Source organism: Cygnus olor, chromosome 12 (assembly GCF_009769625.2).
Source record: "Cygnus olor isolate bCygOlo1 chromosome 12, bCygOlo1.pri.v2, whole genome shotgun sequence".
Lineage (NCBI taxonomy): Eukaryota > Metazoa > Chordata > Aves > Anseriformes > Anatidae > Cygnus > Cygnus olor.
The window spans coordinates 9,616,046-9,628,769 of NC_049180.1; the positions used below are offsets into that span (position 1 = coordinate 9,616,046).

The 12,724-nt window shown below is 35.3% G+C and overlaps 1 protein-coding gene across 1 annotated transcript in view; it reads right to left on the reverse strand.

The window, feature by feature from the left end:
- Nucleotides 1-342: 342 nt before the first annotated feature.
- CMTM4 (CKLF like MARVEL transmembrane domain containing 4) overlaps nucleotides 343-12,724 on the reverse strand; it is a 39,345-nt gene continuing 26,963 nt past the window's right edge. Inside the window, exons 3-4 of the mRNA XM_040571191.1 lie at nucleotides 10,455-10,553; nucleotides 343-9,531 (exon numbers count right to left, since the gene is read on the reverse strand). Coding sequence (XP_040427125.1) covers nucleotides 9,358-9,531; nucleotides 10,455-10,553 — 273 coding nt within the window. The 3' untranslated portion in view covers nucleotides 343-9,357. The remainder of the gene's footprint in view (nucleotides 9,532-10,454; nucleotides 10,554-12,724) is intronic.

A 12,724-nucleotide genomic window follows, 5' to 3' on the forward strand; every position in this document is an offset into this window, starting at 1 on the left:
TGTTTTGTTCCATTCCAGAGCACAGACAGAGAAACCCTCACCAGAGCAGTCCCGCCACAACCACTTCAGCAACAAAGCGGTTCCATGTGCTTTCTGCTACATATAATCTTTCATCATGGACTGCTTATACGTGGTTTTTCATTAACTCTGGCATCTATGAAGTTTGTCTTGTCAAAGGCAGTCACAAAAACCTCAGGCAGAGTTTTTTGGTTCAGTTGTTTTAACCCCTATGACATTGTCTCGCATAGGAAATGCATTTAGCAGCTACAGTTGCTGAATAATCAACCACAACACTTTGTGCTAAGTTTATACGTTGCCTTTACAGATGAAGACAATGTTTTAGTGCTTTAATACGTCCATTTATTAAACAGGAAGTCCTTCACAAATGATTTCATAGTATATTGATCAAAGTAAGTGTTAGAAAACTACCATTTTCCCTACATACAAAAATACAGACTTTTAACACTATGAAGACATAATCAGAAGAGTACCATGAAAATCCATAGAGCTCAAATCTTCAGATATCAGAAAGAAAAAAGACTGAAAGACAACTAAATAAAAAATTACAAAAAGTAATGTGCCCATATACAAAAGACTGGAAAAACAACATGACATTTAAAACCGATAAATACACCATTTAAATTATGCTAGAATGGTATGGATTTAAAAAAAAAAAAAAGGACTGCTTTCTGTATTCCAAGAAAATTCTTCAGCTTGTGTTTTTGTTTATCATTAAAACCGACAGAAAAGAAGTGCACAACATACTGAAAAATCATTACTGGTGTAAAACACAAGTTAGAAGTTATGTTTTCTTGTAGAGTTACCTTGCCCTTGAAATTCTCCAAGCATTAACAGCACGATTTACACATACAGAGCTGGAAGATGCTATGCTTACACATGTATGCTCCCGCTGTTACTGAGAAGTAACATCAGATCACAGATGGTTGGTACCTCTACAGAAAGCATCAATTTTATCAGCTGGCCTTGTGAGCAATTTAAATGAGACCAAAAATACTTACCAAAATAACATGAGATTGCTTCAAGGCTGTACATTGTCTTTATATGCACATTTGCTAGCTTGTGATATTCTTCAAATCCTTGATCAGAACATGCTTATGGTGATAAATAGATACCTGATCCTGCAGTCCCCGAAATCAATGGGGAATTTTGCCTGAGTAAGGATAACAGAGCCAGGTTCTGCATTTGCAGCAGCACATACAGAACGCTTAGAAGATTTTCCTTGGCAATACATTACAATTTTTCATACTTCAAAAGCAAAATACCAAGGGTATCACATAGCAGAATTGTGCTCATATGTTAAAAGGAAAATTGCATCCCCTTCACTCAGTCCAAAGATAGAATTCTAACCCATTATTTTGACTGATACATCTGAGCTGTTCACAATTACCAATCTGTCAGTACAGGAACTATATCCCCAAGGGATAAGTCTTTCAGGCTGGGATGCTCCTTTCTCAGACACCGTAAATTGTGAATTATGAGCTAGTATCAGAAATGTTTAGATTATGCCTACGATGTTTTTCTAGAGGACTCTGAATCAGCACCAAGGATACAGACATCCCACACTGAGCATTTCTTTATACAAGTCTCAAGAAAAGGGTTGGAATACTGTCTAGCTCACTTCAGCAATGTGCTTCATCTCCATCTTTCAGGTAGCAGCTGAAGGTAGAGAAGAGCAGAAGTGATACAATCTTTTGATTCACCATGAGACCATATTTACTATGCAGTACACAAAGGGAAATAATGACTACAGTAGCCATAAAACTGTTTTTAGTGAAAACAAAGCACAATAAAGCCAGAGATGCATTAGTGACTCACATTACAAAAATAGTGTTTACTGGTTTAATAAATTTACATCTCTATTTTTTGTGAATGACAATTGTTTATACCACACATGGAAGGCACCCTAGGTGAAGCAGTTTTTCAGTATTTGTTTACAATTCTGTGAACAGACATACAAAGTGTCAACTTTTAAATCAAAACTGAGCATTATAATGAGAAATAAATACATACTTTACTATTTTATTGTGGGTTCCTGAACCCTTACAAACTTCAACATATACAAATAGATTCAAAATGACACTAACACAGAAGAGAGTAAGTCTAGACAGATAAAATGATGAGCTAATGATTTGTTATTAAAATGTTATTAAAAATGTTGTGTCTTAAGTACAGAAATCATTTAAAAATGCAATTAATTGGCCACAATATATAAATCAAAATATCACCTTATTCTAGAACTGTGACATATGAGTTAAAGCTGGATGAACTGTAATGCTATATGATACACTCTCCTTTCACAATATCCAACAAGTAGAAACTGTTAAACATTCACGATTAAAGTATAAACAGTAGAAAATGAAGGTAGCAATTGTTGTAATAAAAGGGTGCTAGCCAGAACCATTTTAACCTGTAGACATCTGGATAAATGTAACATTACTAAAAATATTTAGACTATAGTACTTTTGGGATTAAAAGGTTACCAAAAGTGATAAATCAGCCTAGTTAATAGAGGGTATTTTCTTTCAAATGCAATGAAGGTTTTAACTAAATATGTCTATTGAGACATTTGTCCAAAGCAAAACAAACACAATACCCTGAAATTTCCCATATTCTAGACAATAGTCCTTGACAGTCAGAAGAGGCAGATGGTCATATTTCATTCAGTTACTCACATCCAGATGTTACTAAAATAGCTGTAGGGACCAGCCCCAGTCAAAAATAAGAAAAAAACAGATACTCTGTTAATAAGATCTGGCTATTGCTTTTGGAAATGCTCTGATGTCCTCTTTCTGAATTTATGAAGATAGTTTCCATATCCTTCCATATATGCTAACTGTATTTTTCTTTTTTTCTTTTTTTTTTTTTTAAACTTCTACCCATGAAGTCCATGGTATACGATAAAACCTTCATAGTAAACTCAAAGCTCTATGTTATAAATACGTCAATCAAGGTAACTATGTATATTGTATATAAAATTAAATATCTTCTGTTTGCCAAGTATAATTTAAAAAGGAATATCTGTGGCTAGTTATAAAAAAATATTTATTAACCCATAGAGATTAAAAGGCAATTTCATTAACTCATCCATCCAGCACACTTTTGAAAGAGTTGCACTGGGACTCTGGATAGGTAACTACCTAATCACATTTTCATGATAAATAGACAACTTTTATTTCCGGGCATATATAAGAACACTTTTGAAAACTGCATATCCCAAAAGAAAATTAGATTGTGTTGTATACTCTAAATTAAAGGCTACTATAAATCACAGTGTAAGCAGATATTTTTTTAAGATTATTTATAGAATACAAATGGTTAAATTATAGACATTTTAAAAAGACAATGCAAAAATAAGACCAAGACAACAAAGGAACCCTTTCAGGCTTGACAGTACCATTCTGGTTCTGTCAAACAGATCGATCTACGTGGCTAACACGGAAAACAACATATCAGGAAAAACTCTATGGAGAGAGAATTTAGAGATTTCCTGAATATTTGTATGAATTCACTTTTAATCAACCCCTTCTGTTAAAATAAAGAGAAGAATATGACAATCCCTACACTTCTTTTTTTCCAAAAAAATATTTCTAGGCAAAAAGTACAACATTCTGCTGTTTGTTTTTTTTTGCCCATTTCAGTTTCATTGTAAAATGATTACTTTTGTTGCCATTAAATTTCAAATACATGATACCTGTCTGCACAGTCTTTGATCTTTGTTGGCTAAAAGACCCTACAAACAATCTATTATTTTATCCCATAAACAGCACACTAACCACCCAGTTTCAGAAATGCTACTTGATGGCTTTACTCATCGCAGTGGGACTAAGCAGAAATCCCAGTCTGAAAGAATCCTTTCTTCCAGATACGTACATCCCTCCTGATGCAAGCTTCTAGATCCTGCAGGTCTTTGTGAACCAACCACGACACTTGAGCTGAGTGGAAGTCATTTGATAATCACATTGATTTGTCAATGTACCTCAGGTTTTAATACACCATTAACAACATGGGTGTAGAATCTCTCCAACCATAATATACAGGCAGCCTGGCCCCAGGATTAGGAACAGAGAAACATTTCTACACCTACTTTTATCACCAGGTCAAAGTGTCTCTGTATCCTTCTCTAAGAAGTGCAGAAGATAACTTTCCTTCTGCAGCTGAGGATTCTTCACATTCACACATTTTGAAAACACCGAATTACTAAGCATCAGGTTTGGTTTTCTTTCTCCTTCCCATCCTTTACTACGTTTCATATTCATAATCTAAATGAGCCTACATGTATCTCTCCTAAGTATCTGCTGAAGATGCTTGGCTCCAGAGTTTTCAGCATAAGATTTGTCATTTACGCTCTGATTTTCATGCACAAAGCTGCTCAGTATCTCATCTGAGTATGAGTGAGTATATTATTTTCTACCCTATTTGAATTGCTATTAACTTTTTTTGGTGAAATTATACCCTAAAAACACCACCACCACAAAAAAAAAAAAAGAACAGGTAGAAATGCTTACAAAGGTGTCATGGGACAAGAAAATAGCAGATACAGATCAAGGACCAAGGGGAAAAAAAGGCTGCATTAATAACGCCATATATTACATAAGCATTTGCTGTACCTGCAAACTCCCAAAACAGCACAAAGGTGGCAAATATAACATTTATATTGGGACCTTAACGTTTATGGAAAACTAGTGGTTAATTCATAGTCCACACGCAGCTTATAGCAGATCAATTCTCCTGCTGTGGTCTGCAACACTTTAAGAACCAGTAAATCTGCTGCATTAGGAAGGGACAATCATTATATGATACAAAGCAATTCGTGGAAAAATAATCATAATGATTAAAAACTTGGAAGTTCTCCCCAGTTTTCCTCTCTTCTTTCTAGACTCAACAATGAAACACGAACAGATACAATAAAGCAATTCTAGATCATATCATAAGATGCACAGTGAAACACAGGACAAAGGCTATGAAGAAGCACCCCATGTTACCGATTTAATTTTAAGCTCACGCTTAAGAGACATCTTATAAGCTGAAGACAGCAAGCTGCTTCCACAGCATGGCTCATTGCCGATGCCACACTTCTGAATATAAAGCCAACGATGAACAGCACAGACTGAAATATAGGCATCAAATCTCAAAGGTCAGCACCTTGTCTCTCAAAAAAAAAAAAAGGCAGAGGTAGATGCATCTCTGGTCCTCTAGGAGCATGTGGCTCCTAACAGAAAGCCTAGAAGAAACAAATACTATACCAGCTAGCTTCCAAAGTCCATGGGAAAAAAAAAACAAATTCTCCCAGCATATCCAGCCCAAATTCCATAAGCTATCACAAAAGGGAAGAGTACATACTTAAGCAAAAGGACATTGGACATGCTATTCTTGTCTTCCTTATAGTGAAGCAGACACTGTACAGATAACAAAGAAGGGTTAACAAAACTAAACATTAAAACGTAACACAGACGAGGCATGAATTTATGAAATGAAAGGAACAAGCAGAGAGTAAAAAGGAACCAACTTTACTAAGGAACAATTAAACTGTCAAATCAGTTCTTAATTATGGTTTTAGAAACCTTCTTCTATTGTAGGCAGTTTGCACGTCATTACATGTATGCATAAAAAACTCGAACTAAGGCTGACCAAACTGACCACAGCATTAAAAGGAAGATACCTACTCTTAAAACACTGTACAACAATTACTATGCTGTTGCTCCAATCATTTCCTATTGTTTAATGGATATTTCAATGTCTGTGCATAGCTTGCAAAACTTGCCCTCATTTCCACATGCAGAAATACATGGAGATTGCACATCTGAGGGCTTAGTTTTGACTTAAGAGGATTAATCAGAATGCCATTACAGTTTCAAGCATCTCATTCCTAGAAGTTTCAACTGTTTAGCTTTCATTTAGTTTTATTTACGGAGGTTTTTGGGTCCCTTTGCGGAGCTAAACAACACTCTAACACTAAAGGGAAAATTAACCCTGTATGCTCAAGAAAAATTAACCCTATATGCTATCAAATAAGATTAGCTGGCTGGAAGAAGCAATTTTTCTAAACAAATTAAAATAAAAAAACCAAACCTTTCTACCCCAACTTTATTCCTTAAAAGATTTTTTTTCCCTTTTATGACGACTGCAGTTCTGGTAATAGTCTTAATAAAAGATTACCACCTCTTCAAAACATTATATAAAATTGTCTGGGGGAAAAAGAAAAAAATGTCAACCACTTATGCATCATATGATCGTAATGCTTCAATTTTAGTTGTCCATCTCATAGCCACTTTATCTCCCTACTCTATAATGCAAATAGTAAATAACGTCTCTGTAGAGTAATAAATGCTTAACTTAGACTTTTCGAAAGTATATACTGTACAATACTAAAATCATCTTTGGTCCCCAAAATAAGGAAATAAATTTACATTTGTTTTCCTGTTTTCCAACTGTATCAGATAGTATTTTTTTTAATTCATGTTCTCTTTGAATTCTATCCTGAAAGCTGTGCTAAGCTCAAGTCATTATTGATGTAAGTAATAAATAATGGCATATCGTTCTTCATTCTCAACTCAAGAACACTTATTTCACGTGTAAAAGTACTCGAGGTCATACAGCTATACTATAGTACAGGATGAAGTATTACATGATATTAGAATTATAACTATCGTTCATACTAAGTAAGCATTTGTCATTCCAGCTAAAAGATAACAAAAGCTTTTCATGATCTCACTCCAGAAAAAGCTCTGTGAAGTTATCTTTAGTCTAGGTGTGGAAAGGTGTAAGGATTTGGAAGATAAAGCCATAAGCTTGTAGATGCATGAGACCTCCCATATTTCTGAGAAGTCAGATGAACTGAATCAGCACGGGGACTACAGAAGAGAAAAAAGGGCATTCTCTTTCATACACACCATTTCAATCCTTTCATTAACCAGTATCAGGATATACTCAATGGAAAGCCTACACTTTTTGTCAGACATAACTCCTTACCTAAGACCTAACTTCTGTTTCTTGACTTCAGATGTGGGTACTACTCCAAAAGCATGGATCTTCTGCAGGACAATATTCTGTATGTAAGGCTTTTATTTATTTTTTATATTATTATTTTAAAATGATATTTATGCAAACTGCTTTAATGCTGGTTTACAATTCCAGTCTAGATACACTCGTGCTACTTTTAGAGTGCTGAAAAACAACAGGGCTAAAGCAACTATGCTGGCTTCAGTAACTTAATTATTTCATGCCAGAGTGAATACTGAGCTGTCATTTTCTTTTCATGAAACACCCATTAATCCTGGTGAGACACCACCTTAATTAAACATCTATGTTGTAAACCCAACAAGAGATTAGCTACTATGGTTTGATCCTTTTTTTAAGCTGGTGTTGCCTTTGGTATTAACTTGCAATGAAGGACAGTAAGATGTTAATACAGTAACTGGCAAACCATTACTAGTTTAGAAAGGCAAGTTTTCTTTAGCCTCATTAGTAACTCTTTCTTAGTTTTAATCTCAGTCTTAACAACTCAGGTGAAATGCACTGTAGACATCAGAAAAATCACAAATGAGAAGAGATCAGTTTTTTTTTGTTGTTGTTGTGTTTTTTGTTTTTTTTTTTTTAACCAGTTTTCTACACGTTAAAAATAATTTCCTGCTGTTTGATTCAAACATTGCAATGTAAGGTTTAAATCTGGAACTCCCTCAGTTCCCTCAAATATTAAAAAAGCCCAGGCACTTATACCGATCTTCTGTTTGGCAATAACCTGGTTTTAGTATTTAGAAATCACCTGTCTGCAGTGCGTTGCCTTTTGTTCGTAAGGTTCCAGTTAACTGCATTCAACCACTTAAGAGTACAGCGAAATGAAAACAATACAAAATGCATTAAAGTCACATGTGAGATAAATTCAGGCATATGTATAGTTCCACTAATTTCAACTACTTCATTAGCTTACGCCCAGAAGGAATTCAGTTCTAGAGATCTTCGCCCCCCCAACATTTCTTCATGTAATATGCATGCATCCATATGCCAAATAATAGATAAAAACAGATAAAAACACCAGCCATAAAACTAGAAAAATATTGAGGAACTTCTTTGTTTTACATTATGAAACTGATTACTGCAGAATTCAAGTTTTGATTAGAGAAAATACCCTTGTCTTCACTGGAAGTACAATTAAGAAAACTTCAGTTAGGTAAAACCGTTCTTAAATAAATCAACAAATACTAGAAAAACTTTTTGCAGACATACCCAATTAAAAAAAAAGTTTTGCTTACTACCAACAGTTTTTAGAAGAAGCAAATAACCCTCCGAACAAAGAAAATATGTTTTAGATGAATAGTAATAAAGTGTTCCTAAGATTACATTATAAGTACAAGAATTTTTTTGCTAGTTCTTGCTTACCCTATGCTTCTCAGAAAGGTTGAACCTTAAAAGAGAAAAAAAAGCCATGACTGGAATGCAAGTTTACTGAATGACAATTCATTCTTTCTCTCCTTCATCACTGTGCCCCTCTGCCTCCCCATTCTCCACCCTGCCTTTTTCCCCATTTTGAAAAGAAAAATAGCATGTATCCCACTGTTAACAGAAACCCCACGTACTTGCACTGGAAGCATTATGGTATGGTGACCATTCAGTAAACATGCTCATCTTGCTCAAGTTCAGATCCAACCAAGGTCATGCATTAACTGAATGTGGTGATTTCAGAGTAATCCAAAGACAACTACCTCAACATTAAATCCATCAACCCAAAGACATGAGCCATCTGCTTATATCAGCTATATGAGTGAACCACCAATGAAACTGTGTGAGATCTTGCAGATGAGAATTGAACTGCACCGCCAAGGCTGCACAAGGAAGGACACAGAGTTGCTGGACACGATACATGACTGAAGTTATTGCTATTTGCCCCTCACTTCCTTTTCACATGTATGAAATTTTCTTCTGGTAGATTTCTTTCTTATATTAAACAAACAAGATAGTGCTGATCTTAGTGTTTATGACAGACGAAGATACAGTGACAGAACATGTGTATCCAGAGCTTGCACTTAGGAGAGGGAAGAAAAGTTTTGTGCAGTTAATCCAACACATTAATGTACTTCTCAACATATATATATATTATATATTTTATATATATGTATATATATGTGGATGTCTTAAATGGCTCTTGCTTTTGAATGACCAACATTTACTGCCTTCATGACAACAGCTTCTGACTCAATACGTCTACACACATATGCAGGGCTCGACATTCTTTGCCACCATCTGATCTTCCTTTCCTTCCTTAAATAAAGAAAAAACACTTTATTCCATGAGGGAGTTAAGCTCTTCTTTTCCCTTTGCAGTCCCCTTTGAATATCACTTTCATGCATCCAGACGCTGAATCTCAGGGCGATGATCTACTTCTCTGGATTCTGTCCGAGCACGTATGTAATCACTGGTCTGACGACTGTTTTGTTGTCTGCTGTTCATTCGCCACTTTTTAATAGCTAAATATGTGTTCACAGCATACACTGCCATTGCCAAGAAACCAAATATCTACAAGAAGTAGAAAGAATTGTCAAAGACAATTTTTGAAAACAAGAACAACAGTAGTTTCATAACAAATTCTTCAGAAGTTAAGTTTTCTACCTTACTGCACTGACAAATCATCATGGCCTCTAATATTGATGATGTTCCTTCCTCAATGATCTAGAGAATCTGTCAAAACTACTAAGATCAATGATCCCAGAAAACTGAGTTCTCTGTCTACCAATGCGACAATTAAGTCTTGCAATACAACTTCAATGAAGAACCTCTTGTAAAGATGAATAAATCTCTTCATCCTGTGGAATGAACTGTTTGGATGAATATAACAGCGAACAAATGACAAGAGAAGAGATGACCAGTCCAGACTATCAGCCTAAAAGAAGAGTTGATTTGCAGGGCTTTCTGTATGTTTGTGCAGAACTCGTGATTTTCAACGTCCAAGTTTGGGAAAAAAAATAAAATTTTGCAAACGGGAGCACGAAATTTATTTTCTTGACCTTACTGCTCTAGATTGAAAAATCTAAAAAATAAAGTACCACTATACTCCCTCTACAAAACAAAAATTAGTGAGCAAGAAGAATTCAGCAAGATTATGTGTAAGCAGCTCCGATTTCATAAGAATCTTTGGCTATACCTTTTCTGTAAGCTTGCAATATACTGCTGTAACACCTTAGCTATCTATAGAGAAAGATGCAAGACAAAATTGTTAGCATTCTCAACAATCTCTTTTCCTGTTTCTTCCCTCAAGACTTGAGACAAAATTCAAAGATAATCAATTCTTTTAAAATCAAAATTAATGCATAGCCAACTGTAAAATAAGAAGTAAATTGGGATGGCAAAGGTAGCAGAAATACTCCAAGAACACAAGGGAAAGGTTATTCTTAGTTTTAATAGAAGGTATTAGTTGCATATAAAGAAATTCAAATTCTTACCACAGCAGCAATTTCTGCTCCAGTTTTATGGTTTAAAGCAGCAAGTACTACAGAGGCAATGAAAAAGAAGAAAGTGCTGAGTCCAGTGTTGACCAGATCCTAAAAAAAAAAAAAAAAAGGCATTACTAAAAATAATAGTTTACTTGCTTTTATTAGAATTCACAAAATGGAAGAAGGTTAGAACAAAAACTATAGTAATACAGTCCCACTTCCTATGCAGTTATCACATATAAAGGACGACAAAGTCTACTACAAAGGAAACAATTCTATTCACAGTAGCTGAATAGAATTAAAATAGTATGTATGCATAAGGCACCAATGCGGATTCTGGATGTTTTATCTCCATTTCCATTGGGATTACTAAGAACGGACTGTCAGGATAAGCAATGAGTAAAGCTGTTCCATCTCAGCTGACGCTGAAGCAACCTGAGTCTCAAACTCTAACACCCCCTGAAACCCCTTGTCTCTTTCACATCACAACAACTGTCCAAGCACTGCCCACATAACACTCATGAATTTTACTACAGTAAAACTTGAGGCCTTATCTGTATACTAGTACATGTCTGATAGTCATTTTATGAATAGCAGCTGCCTGTATTGTAAAAATACACAGGAAGTTTATACATATCTATCACGTAGGATTGATGTTTCAAGCAGATGTTTCAAAACGTAAGCACACTGACACCCCAGGATACCTAGGTTCAGGGAAAATTCTTGCTTTGTTTCGAGCACTGAAAAAACATTAAGCAACATGCAATTCAGTTATTCATATGCTGCATATGCCACTTGTTCAGACCATTAGGCTGCCATACCTTACAAAAATCAAGGTCATTAACATATCAGTGGGACATAACTAAATTCTAGCCATCATTTATTTGAGAACGCTTTAGAAAGTAAATTTCAAAAATTGAACATTTCTGGTGCTGTGCAATCCACAGGGAAACTATCCATCTAAAGGTACTGACTCAGCGACAGCCAAATCAAAATTAAGCATACCTGGGGATAAACTGTATACTTGAGCACTGTGGCCTGATCCTCATCAAGAATGGGGACTTTCCCAAGAAATCCAAGTGGTTTCCACTGCCCACTGCTTTCTCCCCGTGTATTCAGATTTCATGAGTCTAGTGAGACTGTCTTAGCAAACAGTAAGGAAACACGAGACAACTGCAGGTCTCTTGGAAACTATTACTATGTTTTCACCTGGTAATGCATAACTAGAACTTGAACAGAGTTCAATCTGAGATAGATGTTATCTGCTACTAATGGCATCACATAAAATCAGAACTTTATTTAATAGTTACTGCAGCTTGAATAATATAACTTCTTGGCTTGCAGAGATGTATTTAAGAGAAAGATATTAGAAAAGAAGTGACATTTCACAATGTCTCCAAGTATCTCCCTCTCCAACTTTTGAGTTTAGCAGCTCTACCTGTGCTTCTGAGGTCTCTAAAAAGAGCTTTGGTTCTCATCTGCACACACCTTTTCTTTTTCCCTTACTCACTATGTATGTCAATAAATACCAGACTCAACAGTATACAACATTTTCATCAAGTCTCTAGAGTAAACACAGGTATGTCACCAAGAATGCCAAAAACAAATACTGAGGAGAGGGCAGCCACACTTACACATTCCTTTGGATATACAGACACAATAGGTATAAGGTGGTTATCTTACCCTTGTAAGGGACATTGGAATGCTGCGTTCTATTCTGCCATCCACATTTTTAAAATTATCTTGAAAAATTGGACAGGGTACAGAATAGAGCCACAGACGTCACTTGAAAGGAGGATAAAATTTCTCACAGTATAAATCAAAGAACCTAAACTGCTTTGAATATTAAATGGATTGAGCTGTGTACATGAAGACTACGGTGTTCACATAATCAAGAAATACTGGCTGAATTAAAAAAAAAAGCATAGAAAAGCACATCAAAACTAAAAGCATAACAAAATCAATAGCTGAAAGGTTAAGACCAAAGTCATATTCAAAATTAAGTAAATTTTAACTGTAAGGTACCATTAGAACAAACAGCCAAAGACACGTTTAATATTCCTTTTTTTACTTCTTACAATCCAGATTTCTTTTTCAGACACACTTTGTACTTCATTACCACACTTAAAAATGGCTAAATGGATGACACAATGCTGAATGACTTACAGGGTCAGATGTACTTCTCAATTAATCCTGCTGACCTCTGACTTTTTGAACCTACCAGCTTGATCAAGTTGTCAAAGGAGGTTAGAATAAGCAAGATTGTTAGACCTATCCAC